Source organism: Odontesthes bonariensis, chromosome 21 (assembly GCF_027942865.1).
Source record: "Odontesthes bonariensis isolate fOdoBon6 chromosome 21, fOdoBon6.hap1, whole genome shotgun sequence".
NCBI classification, from domain to species: domain Eukaryota; kingdom Metazoa; phylum Chordata; class Actinopteri; order Atheriniformes; family Atherinopsidae; genus Odontesthes; species Odontesthes bonariensis.
The window spans coordinates 16033136-16054810 of NC_134526.1; the positions used below are offsets into that span (position 1 = coordinate 16033136).

Genomic DNA, 21675 nt, shown 5'->3' on the forward strand with positions numbered 1-21675 from the left:
TATACACGTGCCTTTGTGTGGATCTACTGGTGTATTTCTCGTACTGGATTTTATTTGTTGCGTGGTGGTCCCACATGGCAGCACAGCTTTTGTGGGTGAAACTTTGCAACGCCGCTGCTGATTCTGACACCTTCAGCTCTCTCCTTTTTGTGCCTAGTGATTTCAAACTTCTCAAATGTCACAAGGAAGCCGTCATGAAATTTGATTTGTTCAAAATAAAAGCCTGCATGCTTCTCAACTGACTCTGCATTACTTTGCTGTCCCTCATGCCAAGCTAAAACTGTCCAGGTTATAACTGTCCTGTCCTTACTGCTAGTCAATTAAACTTAGTGAGTAAAGTGCTCTGCTGGCATATTTCCATGCTGTAAACCCAGCGCACCTGAGAGGATGCTCTGCAGCCTTGCGGCGGGTGGCTTTCTTCACCCTCGCTGTCCAGACATGAGGAGACTCTACACATATCTCCCTTTGCATTTATGTGAATGCCTGGTAGACAGCTGTCACTGGGTAAGGTGATAAAATGGCTTATTTCATTCTGGGGACATCTGATAGTTGATCCAGCTCCACAGAGTCTGGCAACACTGTGCCCGACTGAAACTGGATTACACGGCCGCAGAGAGGAGGTGGCACCAGGCTGTCACTGCTTGGCCACATAACAGCCGGTTCTGGACTCCATGCAGGAGTTAGAGGTGTGGATTTCAACTGTCTGTACACATAGAGCTCTTGGATTTAGAGAGGAAAACATACTGATTTTTAGTTGTGCACCATGTTGTTGGATAGAAAAAGTGTGCCAGACATTGTTCAAACCCCAAGAACATGTTGGTTTTTGTTGAGCAAAATGTTAAAGAGTTGACTCACAGACGAGTTTCTGTGGAAAAAAATAATGTTCATTATCAATATCTCTGATATATCTTTGTCAATAAATTCAACAATTATCCGGCTTCTATTTTGATATCTAACCGTGTATGTCTAAAATAAAAGACGAGATCCAGTTAAAAGTTAACTACAAACATGACACCTTTATTGAACTTTTTTCCTGAATCAGTTACAGAAACAACAGAGTTAACTGTTTTCATTTTATTTTCTCTTCTTCTAATCAGGGGACTTGAGTTTCTATATACAGGCATGCTGCGTCACCGCACAGTCATAGCTGTGAAAACCAATATTACCCCTGTCAGCTGCCCTGCATGAACAGTCTGAAGGCAAGACGAATCAGGAGAGGACAGGCAAGGACATGTCGAGCCCGGGGAGGATGGGTGTTCAGATGGGCTTCCCGGGGACAACGAACTTAACATAGAAGTTTTGTGCAAATATCACCACAGTCTACTTGACTTTAAACACAGAGACAATATCAGTCGGAAGATTCTCCTTATTTTTTTTTTCCTTATTTTTTTTTGTCACCATTGAGTCCTCAAACCTAACAGAGGAATTTACCGGGTCCACTGGTGGTAGCGTGATGTTGTCCTACTATCTGAGACCATTTCCCCTGATTTGAATCGTTTTGCTTCACGAGAACCAGCTCTCTTTTGTGTTTAAGAAAGCACAGACATTTAGTGTGTCATCTGATATACACTGAAATTATGATTACTGTCACATGACCTTTTACATAAATAGAAGTAGTATTCAAAAGTACGTCTGAGAAAGGTCGTATATGTAGAAATGGTGATAAGCATGCACAGATAGGTAGTTGACAAGTGCAAAATCTACGAAGTCACATCATGTTGTTATTTTTTTTCCTTTTTTTCCAAACTTCACATTGAGTGAAAACATCATAAGAATAAAAAAAAAACAAAAAAAAAACTCCCTTCTCAGCTCTGAGTGTTGAGATTTACTGCTGACCACCCAAAAACCCTGGGGACAGTTCTTCTTGTAAGGATCTGTTTCTGACCAGGGTTGGCCCAAACACAGCTTGTCCTACTATGTCAAGCTGTGTTAGGGCATGAAGCTGGCTTGCAATTAGCACTCCTATTTTGGAATAGCCGGTGTGTAAGACATACACATACAGCAGCAGTCACAGCCTGACCCCTGGTCTTTTCTTAGTCGAGGCCTGATGTAAGATCAAAGGTCACTCAACTGTCTATTGGTGGGATTGAAGTTGTTAAAGACTGCCCTTCCTGCTCTGCCTGTTGCAGATACCCCTATTGTATCACAGAATAAGTCTATGTTTACTGCATGAAGTGCCAAAGTTATTCACAGCCATTTTCTTTTCTTTCTTTTTTTGTTTTATAATTTGAAAATAAGTGTATTTGTCTCCCTCCTTTCTTCAATGAGAATAGAAGGGTACAACTAACAAAAATCTCCTGAAATGACAACTCACATATTTTCGTGAACGTTAACCAAACAAACGGGGGAAAAGCACATCTAGTGTTGGCAAAACATTTCCAAAATGCTAGTTAAAGAAACAAAAAAAAAAAAAGACACCAGAAAGAGAAAAATAAAAGCATATGGAACAACAGGCAAAGTAGGAACACAAAGCAACCAGTTAGAAAAAATCTATTTGCGGTGGTCAGTTCTCCAGTGTGTGCACTGGACACTAAAATCTACAGTTAAAAAAGGAAAAAAAGGATAAAAGTAAACAAGCAATCAAAGCTTTACAGCACTACTATATACACAGCTTCTCAGGTGAAAGAGAGAGCTGAAGCCACAATGAAGGAAAAACAGAGACTCCGGTTGAACGAGAGTCCTTCTTGGCACGGGGACTTGAGCTATGGCTGACCACAAAGAGATGGGAGGAAGGTGAGGAGGAGAAGGAGGGAGATACTCTTCTGTAGATAAAGACAGCCACACAGAGAAGGGCACAGCCGCCCCCACGTCAGGCCAGGGAGCCATTTTCTTGAACAGATTGAAGACTGACTTAAGGAAATCACAGATTCCACTGTCGCTCAGACTCCCCTCGGACCATGTCTCCTTCTTCTGCACCCCCCTTCTCCTCTTATATTTGATCCTCCTCTTTCTACCTTGCAATGTAAATCGAATCTTTCTGAGGCTCTAGAATATCTCCACACAGCAGCCACAGCTCTATATATAGTCTGTCACTCACAGTTTGACTGCTGTATCCACACAAGTGTTGTTTCTGTAGTTCTGTGCCTCACTAAGGAGTTGTGTGGAGGCAGATTTTAGCACCAGAAAGCAACTTTGACTTTGAATTTTCCCCGCCGACACTCATGAAATCACGACGCATTGAACTTAGATAGAGGAGCTAAGAGCAGGGGACTGTTTTATTTCTTCGCTCCGTTTCCCGCTGATTTAAAGTGACAGTCTCTCCTGGCTGCTTCAGTGCGCCAAACGGCCACCGGAGATATGGGAAAGCACAGCAGTCTGACCTAGATTCACAAAACTGCACCTCCCCACTGAAGACTGACGCCCTCCTAGTCCAATCATAATTTGCTCAGCGCCATCATATATTCAACAAAAGCTCATTAGCAGCATGTAATTCCTTTGTTCAGGTGTTCCGCGCTGCTTTTACAGTGTCTGTGCTTGCTGGGAACTTCACAGTTTATGTTTGCAAAGTGTCCATGCAGGTGGCAGAATGACACGAGGTGAGGAGAGTTATGTGTTATTTTCACAGACAGTGCAGACCGGAAATAGAGAAAGGCCAGGGTTAACAGTCTGGAGGAGGAGGGCTTGTTGGAGTTGGAGAGTCACAGGGAACACACACTCTCGTATACTGTACATAGACCCCCACAGTGGTTGGATTGTTTTTAAAAGGGCGGTGCTGGAGATGTACAGTTGCCCATGTGCTCTGTCTTCACGCACAGTTTGATTGAATGGATGGAGGACAGAGCCAAATGTTTCCACTTGAGCGCCGGCATTGTGAGGAGCGGCAGAGAAGACATCCTGCCTGACAGGATGGAGGCTGGAGCAGGAAGAAGCAATAGATTTCACAGTTTTCAAGGATGCCTCTGATGCTGCAGTGTTAAAGAAAATCATACCAAAAGATTTTTAAAAAGGGAATACTGTGTTGATATTTTCAGATCCGAGTCGACGGCTGTGTGTTGTTACTTGTTGGACACATTTCAAGTGTCACTCTTCTGTGAGGATTGGTGTGCTTGAAAAGCTTTAGCTCTGTCCTCCATACCCTGCTTTCTTTCAATCTCGCACACATTCATACAGTACTTGATTGGCACACAGTCAGTGTTAAAGTCTGTACACAGAGTGAAAGGGCCCTGTAGGCGTCCATGCTGTAAGTCCAGTCCAACTAGATGGGTCCCTAGTCCTGGACCCCTCCCCTCTCACCCTCTCCATCCTCTTCTCTTCATTTTCTATCGCACTTCTTCTTTCCAAAACCCTTGCTCACCAAAGCTGCCTCCCTGTGTAGGTGGGAGGGGCAGAAGGAACCTGCAGATGGAAAAATTAAGTTTGTAAATGATAAACAGTCTGGAGAGCATCAGATATCTACATGCATTTTAACACACGCTTAGCTGCATTGGTTCCATTCACACAACAAGAACACTTCTTTTACTTCTGATGGTGCTCTTATTTGCCCCTTTCAAAGGTTTTACTTCTGCTCCTTCTCTGTCTACTCACTTTAGTATCTCTTGATTATATGCTTCCTGACCTGTAGTGAAGTTTGCATGAACAATTTATAAATTAATCATTTTAAAGTGTAAGACATTAATTACCAAACACAAGGTTATGCAGTATATATATACGGCTGACCTTTTTAGTTTTAGGGTCAGTGGTTTCTTTTTTTATTTCAGCCACAGCTCTGTGTTTCTGCAGCCGTGGCACGATCCCACGGAACATGTTTGGATTTTCGTCAACAACTAGTTATCCACAAAATAATTATTCTTACCCGGCCTCGGTCTGCTTTATCGCTTGGCTCTTTTGGTTCTCGGGTTCTCTTGACTAAACCCTCATCTGTGCAGAAAATATGTTGAAGTAAATTACACGGCAGGTGCCGTCAATTTGAGCTCATTTGTCTGCCAAAGCGAGGCTGTCAAACTCACTTGACTTTAGTCGAGAATTGCATGAGAACACTAAACTCATGCTTGTGCAGTAAATACAGTATGTAGCCTGAGTCAGGAGTTTAGTTTCACACAGATATTCAACCTTCAAAAACCTAAATGTGAAAATGAGACATGCTGTTTCCCCCTTTTTCACTTTGCGCTAAGCTAAACTAACAGCTGAAAGAGCTTTATATCTACACAACAGTTTGAATGGTACTATTGATTTTCTCACCATACTGAACTCAAGATCGTGAACATGTCAAACTCTTTTTTTATAACAGTGACACTATTTTCTATTATATTCTTCGTGCTTTGATCTTTGTCAGTATTTTTAACCTCTGCCCTCTCTTTGCCGGCTCAGCAATCTAGCTGCAATCGCCAGGGTTAGTGGCTACAAATAATGTTCAGTCAGTAGACTTGCTTCAGCTTTTGGGCCTTCTGTAATATGTGAGTTGTTGTGCTGTTGTATGGTAAGTGAAATTCATTGCACAATGACTGGAAAGTGTTTCACCTATGCCAGCTAGAAGACACATTCATCCTGTATAATGAATAGTGTGACAGGTCGTTGCATCACTCATCTGACAGATAACATTTGCAGGTTATTTACACATAAAAGAGTGCATGGAGGCTCCCTCACAATCACTCACACAAATCAGCACCAGATGAGTGTACACATGAGACATACCCATCCATGCATGTGCCCACAAAAATACAACAAACACGAGCATGCAAACACAAGTTCAGAATGCACACACACTCACACCTCTCCCTCATTCTTGTGCAGTGACACATGGTCCCGAACGCACAAATGTGCATGCAGTCTTGTCGGCGTGGTCGAATGAGAGAGCGGCGTGGAAGCGGCGTGTACCTGTGACTGGGAGGATGTACTCACCGCTCCCCCGTTCAGGATCATGGTCATCTCAGTGGGCTGGTACACGTTGCTACGGAAAGGAGCGCTGGGCCTGGTGGCGGTGTTACTGTTGTGTTGCCCAGCACCGCCACCGCTCCTCAGGCCTGGCATGGAATGGACAGAGAGATGAACCCAGGTTACTCGTTTTGACTCATCACTTCACTTGCTCTCACGAAGAGAGAGAAAAAAAACACTTCCTACACAACAGAAATTTCCTCCAGTACTTATTTCTAGCCTCTCATGCTGATATTTCCTGGTGTTCTATTACTCACTTTGGCCTACATTCCTCCCACAAGGTTTCAGCATAAATTTCGCCTGTCTGCTCTAACGTGTTAGATGGTGGTGTACCTGCAGTGTTCTCATCGCTGTATCCATAGCCCTGGTTCTCCACAAACTGCCGGTGAGATAGAGGGATGTCTTCATCGAAGCTCGTCTCCCTCATTCGTGTTGAGTTCTGGGACGTGTCGAAGTAGTCTGGGGCAGTGGGTTGTGGTGGGGGTCTCAGGCAGATGTGGGATTCAGGAATGGCATGGAAGATCAGCAGCAGCCAGCCCTGAGCCACCAAAGCTATTGCCAGTGCCGGATCATTCCAGTCTGGGGACCTGCCAAGCCAGGCGTTGCCGTACAGATAGAAGCCCACCCAGGCCACCCACAGCAGCAGGGACAGGAGGCAGGTCACCAACAGCCAGATAGCGTTGCAGCGCCACTGATGTGTCTTCCCACAGAGGGCCAGGGAGGCGGCAGTCAGCGCAGCCAGTAGCAGGGCTAACACATAGCTGCAGGCTAATGAGAAGTCCAAAGGCAGGTACTGACAGGCAGCTCTTCCCTCCCTCAGCACCGTTAGAAGTAGCCACTCTGCAGCGATGATGCCCTGCACAGCACTTAAACCCAGTGCAAGGCCTGTCAGAGCACAGCCACCAGGGCTTCGACGCTCACGGCCCAGCCTGCGCAGACGGACACCCTGAACCAGTAAGCAGGAGAAGCAGACAGCAAAAAGGAGACCCCACAGGGCCCTGCGCACCAGACAAAGCGTCTCATCCTGCTCGATAAGGTAAGCAAAGCTGAGGCCAAACAAGCCGAGGATGCCAAGCAGCAGCAGGAGGATGGGCCCCACACCACTGCGCTTCTCTGCCTCACTGATGTGGCGTAAACGGCAAAGCAGGACTAGGGCAAGTAAGATGGAAGCCAGCACTCCACCGGCAGCCACAGACTCAACAGCCACTCCCCAAATAGAGTCCAGGTCACAGAGGAGGGTGTAGGGACGCATGAGACCCCAGCCGCAGCCTCTTGGGACAGTCTCTAGGTCAGTCGGATTTTGACCACTGGCACGAAGGGCAACCGTGAGCAGCAGCAGGAGGAGGGCAGGTGGGAACGCCATCTCTGAGAGAAGTGGAGTGAGGACAGATAGAGAGATAGTGCAGAGGACAAGTGGCAATAAGGGAGAAAGACAACAGAAGAGTGGAGAAAAGAGGGAGTGAGAAAGACAGTGAGTCATTCTGACAATAAATGTTTGGAAAGCTACGGAGCTGAGCAGTCAGTCATTCCCGCAGCAATCATCCATCTGTGAAACAAAACAGACTGCTGTGTTTTACAGAGGAAACAAAGAACAGTAGTTCATGCAGGGTGAATGATTGAAGCCTCTCTAAACACACAAACCAAAAACACATCCTACTTCACCAACAGCAGCGCCTTTTTTCTAAAAACCATTTATGCAGCTTCAAATAAAAACAACAACCCACACACACAAGAAAAGCACTGACAGTCTCAGAGGTGCTCTGAGCAGCTTTCTCTTTATTCACAGTGTAAGGTCAAAGTCCGAGCAGCTATAGCCCACTGCTTCTATACTTTCATGTGTATGATTTGACCAGTTCCATTCAGAGAACCAGCCGCTGCAGTGTTGACAGGAAAACTGCTGCATCATGCATATCTTTATGAAAAAACACAGATACAGAGAAAAGAACTACTGGGTACAAGCAGTTTGACTCACTATCAGGCATCTAGGGGCATATAGAGCAAGGTGTGATATAATGCATAATACACTCCACACAAAAACACAGCACCTCGAGCACGAGTACAAACTTGTGTGTACTTTCTGAGAAAAATCACTGCTGTCTTGGTCTACCTTTCCCTTCTTGTAGGATTATTCATCACAGTTGTGAGACACACAAATACACATTTCTTTATTTCTTTGCTGGGATGATCAGTGCTGTCGTCTCACCTGTCAAGCTGTGTGTCTAACAGGAGGATGACCTGTAGTTACAGGCACCACAGCACACAAACACAAACACATCCTCTTGCCAGGTTGCTTTCAGAAATTCTTTCCAATATGAGTGTGTCAAACAATCAGCTTTCACAAAGCAGTTTGCTTTCTTCTCTGTGCTTGGACTGTTTATTTCAGGGAGCTTCAGCCTCGCTATAATTTTGACATGAAATATCCAACAGTCTCCGCAAATAGACTGCACCACAATATTTGCATACCACATAAAGGACACTGGATATCCCTGGCTTCATATTCCCTTTCCATACTCGTAAGTCAGAGTATGCTGAACAGTTAGGCCATCAGTGGAGAGTACCAGGATCAGATAAACATCAGCGAGGTCACACGGTCATTCCAGCATCCAGCTTATTGAATTGATTATCAAGTTAAAGGTGGCAGACTGAAAGGAGACAGGCTCTGGACATTTTGATTTATTTCAACACAAGGGACATACCGACAGAAGTGGAAATAAACTCAGTAGACAAGGCAACAACTTTGAAAAATACTCAGGCTGATAAACTTATAGAGAATTCAAACTTATATACACGGCTTCCCTCTGCTTTATGAAGTTTAATAGTTTTAGCTGGCTGTTTAGCTGTAACTAAGAAAGGTCAAAAACTGCAATTCCACTTTTTGACCGATGACCACTTTTGAGACGGTTCCAAAAGGGAATCAGGCTCCCTTTGTTAAAATGCCCAACCTTAGAACAGCTATAAATAAGTTTACAGTTTGGTGCAAAAGAATAATAAGAAGTGTATTTTTGCCCTCGATGGCAAATTTCCAAATAACAAATAACGCCATAGGTCTAATTCTTGCTGTCACAGATGCTTACCATCTATTCACTTGCAAGCTTTTGAAGTGTGGGCCGTCGAATACATTTTTAAAATATTTCTACGGCCACAGTTGTTTACAACTTTTTGAAATATCTTCTTTTATTTTTTATTAAAAACCCCAGCGGGCATAACATTGAAAAATACATGTATGTGTGTTTTGTGCATATTCATCATTCAGAGCTCTTTCATGTATTCTTCAGAGATTTACACCCTCCAAAATTCCTCTTCACGCCTCCTCATTACCAAAATTCATTGCTCCCTTCTTTCTTGCTGTTGATTCCTGTTGTCGCCTTCAATGTTTGTAGCAGCAGACCGCAGCTGCTGGTTGTCACTGGTCTACATTAACATCAGTCAGTGCTTAAAGAGAGCGATGAGTCACCATCTTAAATCACAAACATCTTACGTTAACATGCATACCTGAACAAGTAGCACAAAAACATCTTAGGCTGTCTCATGCTCTTTCCTGACACTTGTTTTTTCTGTTGAGTCCCTGATAGCCATGGTTACTCCCCGACTCTAAATTACAGCAATAAAACAAAGGGCAGAAGAGACAACAGCTGAAAAGCTCACTCACTCATTCTCAGCAAACCAAACAGGCTGCTCCTCCTCCATCTTTTATTTTAGTCCCATTCTTTGTCCCATTCTGATGGTAGTGACAATAAAGCCATGCAGTAAAGACAAGTGCACACTCATAACAAGAGGCTGAAGCTTCTGTCCTGCACACTAGTGACTTTTTGTCTCACTCATCCTCTCACTCAGTCACTCCCTCTTGCGCAGATGGTTGCACTGGATACATTTTGAGTGTGACTTGGCAGATTGGTGAGCTGAAAGCTGCCACAGGCCACACACAGTCAGATGAACGCAATCAGCCAAACATGCATGTGCAAAATCCCATGCACTATGTATGGCACACACCGATAGTACACATGCCACATACTTTAGTCCTCTCTTCTCCCTCATATTAATGAGACGTGTAAAAAAAGGAGGAGAGAGCCACAGGCTTTCTGCTTTGCAGAGCACAGTGATGCTGCTGCCACCATTTCGTCCTCCTCTCCCTTCTATCTTACTAGACGTGTTTCTCTTTCTGTCACTCCAGCACCATACGGCCAATTGTCTTCTCCATTTAAAATCATCTATGCTGCTGGATTTTAATGCCACCGGTCTCATCCTTCTTCTACATTTAAAGACATGCTGTTAACACCTTCACTCCTCACATCTTCTCTCTCTTTTCATCCCTGCTGCCTAATCCCAAACGTACCCCTCTCCCTTCCATTTTGGCTCTTTTTGACCCTTCCTCCTCCTGCCCTCCCTTCCCCATGCTTTTATTCTTGCTGTGTTTCTTATGTAACTGGGGGGGAATGATCCAGCCTCTGCTAGTTCTGCTGCATGGCTGCTGTTTCTCAGGCATCATCTTCTTCAGTGCCAGGCAGCCAGTTGGCACTCTGTGGTCCTATGTTCTGCACACAGCAAGGTTGCATGCATTCATCGCTCTCCTACACACAAACACGCACATGTGTGCTGCCTCTGTTTACATGCTAATATAACATTCATCTTGGTGGCATTTGTTATGCGTGTATGTCTGAAGGCAACACAGTCTGACACAAAGCTTACTGTGGAGAGTTTGCAGCACGCATTCTTTACAGTGGAGCTGCTCACACACAACAGAAATACCAGCATGAGAGGGCAAATGTGCAGCACTGCAGTCATGCAGATGTGTTCCATGCTGGACTGGCAGGGATGGGGGAGCAAGCCCTCCAGAACAATTATAGCCTCCTATAATTATCAGCAACAACACGCAGTCAGATGCCGCCTAATTACTGGAATGATGATCGGGAGGATTATTGCATTTTGACGACTTGCACCCATTCTCGCTTTTCTCCAGTAGTCATATTCATATTATTTGACAGTAATGGAGAGAATGTGAGTAAGTGTGTGAGACAGTTTATATGAGAGAACAGGTACACAGCTGGAAACGCACTTTTTCAGCCATTGAAGTGACCAGGTAATTTGGGATTATTTAATAATTGACATATATCGGTCATAAATAAAACCAAACTGTCAGGTCGGTTTCAAACTCATCTAACTTCCTTTAGTGTGTGAAATGGGAATAAAGTAATTGGCTTGTGGCAGCTTGGTCTGAATTAACATAGGAGAAGAAGAAGAATTGGAGGGATGTCTGTCTTCCCCTCTAATTAGTCTTTGAAAGTATCCACAGAGGCTGTAAGTGGAACAGCTCAGCGAGACTTTTTTCTGTAAATCTCTGATTTATTCAACTCAATTAATATAGTTTTTACTGTTAATTGCTCATTGAGTCTGCATTTATTGAATAGTGTATTATCTATATTAAAGTTCTCAGAAGTTGAGCCCATCTTCAGCGTTTTTTGAGGGCTTAACAGGATTGCAAAAGCACAATTTTTGGTTGAGAAAAATGCAGTTTTAGTGTGAATCAAGATCTGAAACTGTGAGAAAAAGATCTGTTTTAAATAATGTGAGACAACTCTTATCTACCAAAAGAAAAACTTTCTTTCTCAGCCAAGGACACTTTGACAAGCAGCATGATTGCTGTAATCCCTGAACTCCGAGACATATCCTCCCCTGGAGTGCATTCAGCTAGATTCAGCGACTGCAAAGACTTAGACATGAGATGTCCTGATCTTTTACCGCTTGTGCAATGTGCAAGTTCTGAAATATATAAACCCAGAATTCATTCTTTAAAAAAACAACAAAACCCATCAATGCTACCTTTAACCCAATGAATACGGTGTGCTGTCTTTAACATTCTGACAATTATTTGTTGCCAATTCCTGCTCATTCCTGACAGATTTTCATGATTGACTTTGCTCTCAGACAGATTATTTCCTGAACATATGCAAATAAATTCTCACATCCAATATCTTGGTGAATGTAAATTAAATAAAAAGTGCATTCAGTCATCTGATCTGTGTCACACAGAAATCTCTCTGCATCACTAATCAATGGGCTAACATCTTTACTCCCTTACAGCTCATAGAGATGCAAAAGATGGAAATAAAAGGGGATAAAGAAGATGACAGAGGATAAAAGAGGCGGTAGACATCAAAGGATGATGCATGCTTAAGTATTGAGGAGTTGGGAGGATACGTTTTAGGAAGAAATAGATTCATAAATGGAAGGGAAAAACAGGGCTGAGAGGACAATGATCTAAAAAAAGATACTGAATGCAAGACTTTAAAAAGAAGATGACCCCTGGGGACCATTATGAAGAAACTGACAGTGGAAGTATTTTTCCCCAGCCTCTTCAGACATCCCTGGTCACCCTAATTAGAGCTCATTATCATGTGATTTGGCTTACTGCAAGACCATATGCTAATTGACTTGGCAATTAACAGCGCCAGTGTTTAACTTCACCCCTCACTCCTCTCTGTCTCCTCCCTCTCTCCCCTTCCTCCAACATTAACAACACATATTATATGAGTGGTTGGATGTGATGGCATCCAAAACCTCAAACTGTACCCTGAAATCAGAGACACACACCCACACAAACACACCTCCGGTGTTAAGTGTTCTGTTTCCGTGCGATATGATTAAGCGCTCCACTATAGATCAAGATCTGGGGTAGGATAAATGGGGGATTGATGGCAGGGGGGCCAGGGAGATCATATTTGGTTAGAGAGCATGATAGTTATCAGAGGGGCAAGAGAAGCAAGGAACAGACGGATGTGATTAGGAAGAATTGGAGCGGGCTTTGTGCCTGAAGCTGAAGTCTGTATTTTTTTGTTCCATTACTTCATTAGTACCTTTTCTGGTACAATTACTGATCTTGTTGGGACCAACAGTGCTTAAGGAGACAAGCCCAGTCTTAATGTGGCAGTGTATTCTAACTGGGGTGCTGATTATGGTTAGGGCCGATGTGTAAATTGAGGCAATCCACAATGAGTGGAAGTCAATGAAATTTTATAATAAGAACAGCTCCACAAGCTTCCATGTGTGCTGGGGGATTGGGGTGGGTGCGCGAACAAATACACATATGAGAGGAGTAACAGGGAAGTTCCTGTGTATACGACACTCCGATTTGTACACTCAGCTATGTGATACATTCAAAGAAAGGCTCCATACACATACACACACACTCATAGAATAATCCAAACAGCGTACATATGGCACCAGCCTGGGGGAGATAGGATAGCGTCATGTTTTCCCAAGAGAAAGCTAACTAACTCATGAATGCACAGTCTGAGAATAAACAGCTCCACTCAGCTGAATATTGATTAATGATGGAAAACACAACACTCTGAAAAAGGCCCAGGAGCCTTCTGACTACGCCACTCCTGCAATGGCAACAGCTAGAGGCTCATGTATCATCTATATACTGACCGGCATAAAGTCAGTACATACACTGACATCCATTTCCATACAAACTTTCCTTGTTTAATTGGACTCAAGCAGGCATTTAAGTGCAATTTCTTGCCAAGTTAGACTATCTATCCAGGGCCCTGCCTCTTGTTTATGAGGCTGGCGTGGGAGGAAAATGTCTTCTAAAAGGGGACACCCTCTGTTTTAGCTGACCTAAAGAGCAGCTAAATGCAAACACACATTTAGAGAGAGCTTTTTTTTCTTTTCTCCTTTTTTTTCACACCCCCTCTCCCAACAATACAGGCCACATGGGAGGGTCCCTGGGGGTTCCAGAAGAGTGTGTTTGTTTGAGGGAACAGCAGTAAGACTATTGTTACTGAGGTGCGTGAGTGTGCGTGATCCAAAACTAAAGAATGACATCTAACCTCGCAACTAGTGAATAGAGGAGTGATTGACACCCCTAAAATTTCCCAGAGTGTTGTGGGATGAAAATGGAGGCGCAGCTACTAAAGGAGACCAACGTTTTTATCCTCGTGAGAAAAAATGTTCCAAAACCAGTCAGTCATTAAATTTCACACAGATCGAAGTCTTGCACAGATTTGTATTTAGTGTGGTTGTGCACGGTTTTGTGACATGCCCCTTGGGTAAAGACCATATGAGTCAAGCCCTGTGCGTAAATCTGCGTTTCTAAAATACTGCGTGCCCTCTCTGCTACAAACACCTATGCATTTGGTGCATCGACATCGCCTCTCTCCCAGGGTTATTAGTGATGCAACTTCCATCTTTTTGGAGACAAACCCCGAAAATCTGCAGATATGTATCAAAATGATCGTCAATGAGACATTCAGGCAAATGGGCTTCAAAATAAATATCACGCGCACAGATTTCCACAAGGATATTACTCTTCCCCACCCCCCATTTTTACCACAGTATTCTATGGGCTACATAGTGAGCAGCACATACCTTGATCGATGTAAGCAGATGTGATTTAGAATGAAGACGGATGCACAGTTTACAGGTTTGATGGGAGGTAGAATTTTAAAAATGTCACATTTCGGAGTGAGCTCCACTCGCTGTGTTTGCGTATCCTCTCTCCATCCACATGGACTTGTATGCGAACAGCACAGATGAGTCCTCCTGCTCCAGGTTTCAAACAAGAGGAACCCGGTGGTTCAGCCCGTGTCTGTTGTCCTCAGAGACAAAATCTGCATTGATCCAAGTCTAATCGGGGGTGGTGAAACGTGTAACGTTTGAAATATGGAGGAGATTCTTTAACGTTTTCACCTAAATCCTTTGTTCAGCGGTGCGCATTTTTTACTTTCAGCCAGCGATAACGACTGAGCATTCATCAAAACGGACGAAACAAAAAACGAGTCGAAATCCTGTGACGCATATAACGGTCCCCCCATAACCCATCACAGCCGGGCCCCTTTCTCCTGTTATTGCGCTGAGTCTGCCGCTTAGTATCCGGGATGACACTCGCTGCTCCCTGCAGCACCTCTCCCGAATGAACGCATCACCAGAATTGCGCTCCGCACGACGTGCGTAATGATAATCCCTCTACGCGCCCTCTCTCTCACACACACACACACACAGAAAGTGACAACTCTCCCGAGCCGCAGCAATCCCCTCCACACTGTCCTCCCTCACTTAACTGCCTTACTCTGATAAATGACTTGTTATTGTCATGTGGACGCCTTATATCTCCTAAACCCATAACATGCACACACAAACACAACTCATACATTCGTTGTCCTAATAAAGCCGAACTGTCACGGGCTGGGACACAATTTGAACTCTAAATGTTACTCTGTAAATGGCGGGGAACTTAATTTCTTTCGTTAATTGCGCGAAGTCACTAAAAACATGCCAGTGCAACTCAATTCGAGTTAATATGATGAAGCTTCCGGTTGAATGTTTCATAATACATTTCTTAGCGTAGATGGTCAACATAGCCTCCCTTAAAAAGTTAGTCAGACCATCTTGTGAATATTTTTGATGCGAAATTGAAGGATTTTTTTTTTCAAAATGGCAATCTGAACAACCTAAATAGTGAATTAATTTAATTTAAAGTATCACTTTTGTCGTAAAAGCTTAAACATTCCTCTCATTCACTCAAACCACATTTCTGGGGAATACCACAGCAAGTCATTTGAATGACTTACTGTGGTATTCCTGTGGTATGGAACGAATGTAGGATGCAGTATGTTTTCTAAGGACATGCTTTGTGAAGGACCCACTGAACCTGCTTGAGCCCCAGCAGAAACCAAAACAAGGACTGTGGAATTGGATTAGTGCATTGCCATTCATCCATAAAAAAACGAACAGCAATGGTGTTATTTCAAGGTACAGACAATTTGATTGTATTTACTCTTTTCACTTCACGCCAACCTCTTCTCCTCTGCAAGCGTTCGTTTTTATTGCGTTGCAAGTTGCTCTTATTTTGAAAAAAAACCTCGTTTCCGGATTTTCTTTATTTGTCTCATTGGAATTGACGCAGCAACAAACTGCTGGGATGCTATTATTTCGCGATCTTATGACATGCTTGTTGCCTCAGCTGCCCCAGTCCATCGACCAGGGAGGCCTTGAATGGTGGAACCCCCACTACCCCTCCGCCACCACCTCCACTGCCCCCATCCTGCCTTTATCATCATCGTGTAAGTCAGTAGAAGTGTTTGGGGGTAATGCTTTTGCTCTGCTTCCCCAAAAAATCTTGTCATTGCAGTCTCTGACAAGCAGGAGCAGCCATGACACCCAACACCAAGGGACCACAGTAATAGTGCAGCTGATGTAAAATATTTACTCACAGAGTCACATCTCATTGTATTGGATTAAGTAATCCTGTGATTTGGGGAGGGGGGTAATCTACATTTTGGCTTTGGCACACTGATGGCACCAACCCAATTCCAGTGCAACATTAGGCACTGCTATTCTCAAATTGTACACATTCATATCTTGCATGATATTGCTCTTTTCGTTGTCTCTCCCAGACTTTCCCTTTCACATGCACACAGACTCATAAATACATGCAAAGTGGATCGACAAGCAGACTCTGGGCAGTTAGGAGGCGTATCATATGGAGTGGCAGCTGAGGATGTGAGACTAATCTGACAGGTGCAGGCTGAGCAAGTGACAGCATGAGAAGAGGGGGTGGAAGAAGACCAGGAGGAGGAGGAGGGGTCACTGCTCAAAACAGGAGGATTGAGAGAGATTAATGGTTCCCTTACTTTTCAGCAGACAGGCTATTGCAGTATATGGTACATACCATTGTTACTCTCATTATTTTTATATGAGCCAATGAAAGATTGTGAACAGAGGGGGAAATTATTGTACAAGCATACATAGTTAATCACAGTTAATGGATTTGAAAGAACATTCCAACGTGAATACTTCATCCGGTTAGATTACTAGGGTAATTAAGAGGTTTATTACCATGTAACTATTGACTAAGTGATTCAGAAGGTAAATTAGACAGACATTTTGCTCTACAGCACAGAACAGTCCACTTTGCGTACTGTTGTATGTTATACACCAAACTGATATGGGGAACCAGCAGCGGTGAAATAGTCCCCTTCTGGATCTCCTCCCGTCATGAGCATCTGGGAAATACATCACAAAGACCAAATCTATCTTTTTATTTATGTTTGTGCAAGATAACTCAAGTTCAGAGGGGTGCATTGGTCTTTTTTACAGTTTTCAACAAAGGAAACCTGAACACTATATATATATATATATATATATATATATATATATATATATATATATATATATATATATATATATATATCACTCCATTATCATTAATTCACCACAGAAGTTTGTGTGTAGTTGGAGGATATGGCTAGTGAGAACTTTGTTGGAGAAGTGGTGCTGGCAATGCTTCGCCTGTTGGTTGAAGAAGAAAAATAGGAAGAGGCAGAAAACTAAAAGAAGGAGAAACCGCATTACATGGGGGAAGTCATGAAATTTCCAGCAACGTTCTTTGTAATAACAACTTGGTATTAACCAAGACTTTGATGAAGATTCTCAGTCATCCTGGTCATGGTAATCATAAGAGCTTGAATAAGGGAAACCAGACAACATCTTGGATCTTGAAGACATTTCATGTCTCATCCTAAACGCTTCTTCAGTTCTAAACTAGATGGGAGTATCAGCTTATAAATAGAGATGGTTGTTCAAGTCAAATGTGTCACTGAATCCACTGACAAATATGCATGTTGTGTCAGTCATTATCACCTATGAATTGTCTACCTGCCTGAAAGGGCAATTTTGGTCACAGGATCCAAGGTGTGAATGGTTGTAAAACTGCCCATGGAGGAGAGACAGTGCTGCATTGCAGGTGCTGGGAAGGTGATACCCGAAACCCTCTCCTCTGTTCAAAGGTGTTTTTTCCAGTTTAGCATAGACGGCTTCCTTGACTCTTCTCTCAAACCTTCTCTTTCCAGAATGTGTACTTTACTGTCCTCGAAAGAGTGTCTTTTCCTTGAGGTGTAGGTGCACCTACAAAAACCTAAAACTAGTTCAGAACTGAAGAAGCCTTTCGGATGAGAGGTGAAACGTCTTCAAGTGCAGTTGTCCTTATTCAACCAAGAAACGACTCATTAGTAACGTAACATAACAGGCCCAGTTATCAACCTTAAAGAAAATATTTAGCTTTGAAAAGTTACAGCTCTCAAATGGCCATTGTATTAATACCTAAAAATGAACTTTGACTAAAGGTGCAATTTGTAAAATTAAAAGTTGTTTAAGAAAATAAAAAGATAACTCAAATAAACAACAGAGTGTGACTAAACAAGAGTGAAGTTGTTGGGTTGTATTAGATGTATGCAGAAATCTCTAATGAGCTTAGCAGCTATTGCTAGCACATACACCCACTCTGTAGGCCTCCCCCTTTGTACATAAATGGGATAGTAAGATTTCTGTTTTGTCAATCATGTTGAAGGACAGGTGGTCGGGGAATAAAACAGAGAATACAATAATGATCAATGTTTTTGTCAAAAGGCTATTGGAGTGCAGGAAGGCTGGGAGACTAGCTGGCTAGCGTGTTTTTAGCCCTATCACTGCTCTATTGCCATTCTTATGTTTCTTCACACATAGCCTATGATGTCTCCTCCCCGGACCACTGGCATCAGGCAACACAAAGGACTGGAGGCTTGGTCCACACAGCAGACAAACACACACACAACTTATCCAGCAGACAAACATGCAGGTTGGCTCTTTCTTATGCTCTGGCATTATCTGGGATGTGATCTTTACTGATTTAGGTACCCATTCAGTTCATTTTTTTTCATTCAAATATGAGTCCATCATGATGAAAGTGGGCTTTCCACTTTTTAGTACAGTATTCCCAACCAGGACATCTCATGCATTGTCAGCTTTGCAACCCACAGAGCATACCCAGGAAGTAAGGACAACAGTTATAAACATTTATCACTGCAGAGTAATGATGCATTTGCTGTAAGTTATGTTGAAACTCGAGATTACATCACTTTGGCCAAGAGATTAAGATAAAGAAATAAAAGCTTTAATGCGTTTTTGTGCAAGCTGGATTTTCTGCAAACTTTACAAAAGTCATTGACACGGAAAACTGAGGTTTGTTTCTTTTCTTAGATTTTTCACAAATCAGAAAGGGGACATTAATTCCCAGCTGTCGTTGAGTGCAACGTAACAATGGAAGAAGGATCGACTGTGGTCAGTTACCGAAAAAAGCAATAAATCAGAGAAATAAATGTAATGTATACATGTTCACGTCTCCACTCAACATCATAGGAACCATCTGCTGATGGAGTCTGAATTTGCATGTACATGAGACAGCGATTTTGGAATTATTCTGCCTAATACACCTTTAGGTTTACTACTACTAACCCTGCAAACAGATCACAAGATAGCTTAGTTTTAGAAATTCCATGTCGCAACTCTGAACTGGGAATACTAATTTCTCAGTGTTATTTACCTTATTACTGGAACTGTAAGAGGGGATTTTGATCTGAGACTCCCTGTGTAAATCAAGCGCAAACTGTAAGTGAATATCTGCATGTACATCTGCTCGAGGCTCAGATGAAAGCAGCCGGTAGAGAACTGAGTATTTATAGATGGTGACAAGGTAACTCTGGATCAGTGTGATCATGTGTGAGGCTAAGTCGGTGACTAATATAACTTTACTGACAGGCTGTGGACTAACTTTGGCTCAGCCTGATGAGTTATTGTCCTTAAATGAGTACAGCATATGCTTTCAAAGTGTCTTGTGTAGAACAACAGCATCACAGGTGCTGTCTGTCTTGTTTCCTTTTGGCTCATAACTATATTTGTTGTTCTTTTTTCTTTTTTTTTAATCTCTGCCTCCTTCCACCTATTTTCATCTCAAATTTTCTTTCCAAAGTTTGAAACCGGCAAGATTATTTATTGTCTCTGTTCACATCCTTCCTTTTCTTTCTCTGATACTTCCCACACTACACTCTGTCCGGAGGTTACCTCTTCTTGTCAAGGCCCTGCTTGGCTCCACACAACAAAACACATGGGGACAGCAGGGCGGCCGCAGTACAGGCTTGCATGCTGCATCTGTTTCCAAAGACTAGTATCAGAAGGAAAGCATGTGACCTCACAGGATGTCTTAACTATGACAGGATGCAGGTGTCCAAAATTAGCAGGAAGAGTGTCTAACTTTAAAGAGCAACTTTATTTCCAGAGACACATCCCACTTTAAAGTGACCGCATTGAATCTGACAGAGACACAGGATGTGAGGTGTAATATCGTGCTGTCTAATGAGGAAAAAAAAAATCATCTTAACAATTATTTTCATTTTAAAAACACTCATTAAGTTTGATTAAAATATAACATGCATCAAATATGATGTGGGAGTCACTGTATGAAATAAGAACTTATAACAACATACTGTAACATGTTTTAATTTGAGTGCTTCAGGTTTAGTGTTCACCAAACCATCAGTTTAACAGCTGTGCAGACATTAGGAATGGATGCATTGCCTGTGTCCATTACGCGGGCCTGTGTGGTTGTGAGGCTGCTACGCCTCCATCTCATCCCGAAACTCACCAAAAATCCCAGCACTCGTTTCCTCTCCTCTGTCCTTTTTCTTCTGGTCTGTAGATGTTTTTGGAACCCAGCCTGCTGGGCAATTTTACGTCTAATCCCACTCACAATTTACAATTTTCAGTTGAGTTTGCATGCTTAAAAAGAAATGCCTCAAATTCAACATACACACCTTGGCAAATCACCAAAGTGACATCCCATGATTGATCTAGTTTTAGGCTTGGAAATGAAAAAAAAAAACTTGCTGCTTTTAAAATGTTGGCAACTGGAGTTGGAAAGACTGGCAAAGACAGATTAAGTTGTAGCTTTAAAACCATTTTTTGGAGCTTAAGCATGACTTACGGCTAAATGTGATGCTATCTTAGTCCCTGTTTCTTTAATTTTGTTTTTAAAGAATATGTCTTCCAAACTTTTAGGAAAAGCCAACTAATTCACTAAGGTACCCCATAGTCATACTGTTCATACTGTGCTGACCTTGTCACATACATAAGCAGAAAACTGCAGACCTTATCTGTCCACCATGCTGGCTTAAACCCTGCATCTCCTCAGAATCCTTAAGCTTTCATAGGTCAAAACCCTGAGAGGTATCCCCACAGAAAGTGAAGGGTTGCTAAGATTCATCTAATTGCCACATATTCAGGTCAACTTGAAACAACCCACAGCAAATTTGCATGATATACAGAATACAGAGAGGCCCTAACATATATTTCCGGCACACACACACATACAAACCTGGTCTTATCTGACCTCTTCAAAGACCACAGCACGGACCATTGTGCACTGGTCTTCATTCAGTGAGCCTCGAAGACCCTGCTGTCAGCTCCTCCGGTTTCTCAATGGGTCTAAACAGGATTTAAGCCACGGAAGGTCAGGGTGAGGTCAGGGGAATAAAGGCAGCTCCAGGATTTACCTTACTCCGCTATCATGCAGTCACCAGGTCCATATGCTGAAAGTGACATATTGTTTTTAAAGCCTGTCTAAACTACAAGGCCTAGGACTGGTTAGAGGTGAGTAAAGAATGCCCTTTATTATCAGCAGAGCAGAAATGTCACAGAGGACAGAAAAAAGACACTGGAATACAGAAACGTCATTGAGGATAAGATGAATGGACAATCTTTTCTTCTAGCAGCAGAGGTGTTGGAGGTTTGGTGATTTGTAACTATTGTAGAGGCGTGACTCCAAGGATAGCAATATCAGTCTGTAGAGCGTACAAAGCTTGAAACCACACTAAAGCATCTCAACAAACTGGATTAGGATGCATTTCTTGCAGACACACTAATATCCATGTTTTACTGCTCATTGCCTGTTTGATACATGTTTTGAACTATTGTTGTTTTTGTTATCATTAT

General features: G+C 42.8%; 2 protein-coding genes across 3 annotated transcripts in view; one reads left to right on the forward strand and one right to left on the reverse strand.

The window, feature by feature from the left end:
* iqck (IQ motif containing K) overlaps positions 1-21675 on the forward strand; it is a 60624-nt gene that overhangs the window by 14006 nt on the left and 24943 nt on the right. The gene's annotated exons all lie outside the window — the stretch shown is intronic.
* gprc5ba (G protein-coupled receptor, class C, group 5, member Ba) lies at positions 997-14928 on the reverse strand. 2 transcript variants are annotated; one of them, XM_075454163.1, is made up of 4 exons: positions 14242-14928; positions 6205-7236; positions 5815-5960; positions 997-4335 (listed from the first exon to the last, which is right to left on the reverse strand). In XM_075454163.1, the coding sequence occupies exons 2-4, from the start codon at positions 7232-7234 to the stop codon at positions 4291-4293; spliced, it is 1221 nt and encodes a 406-aa protein (XP_075310278.1). In that variant the 5' UTR covers positions 7235-7236; positions 14242-14928; the 3' UTR covers positions 997-4290. The 2 variants fall into 2 exon arrangements, with proteins under 2 accessions (XP_075310278.1, XP_075310279.1); XM_075454164.1 differs by having other exon boundaries at positions 5839-5960; positions 14242-14926.

Bases quoted from the DNA above. Each gene is read 5' to 3' on its own strand.
- gprc5ba (XM_075454163.1), bottom strand. From the start codon at position 7,234: ATGGCGTTCCCACCTGCCCTCCTCCTGCTGCTGCTCACGGTTGCCCTT. The intron at 5,961-6,204 runs GTACACCACCAT...ATTCCATGCCAG, and splicing joins CAGCGATGAGAACACTGCAG to GCCTGAGGAGCGGTGGCGGT. The intron at 4,336-5,814 runs GTACACGCCGCT...TTCCATCTGCAG, and splicing joins GTACATCCTCCCAGTCACAG to GTTCCTTCTGCCCCTCCCAC.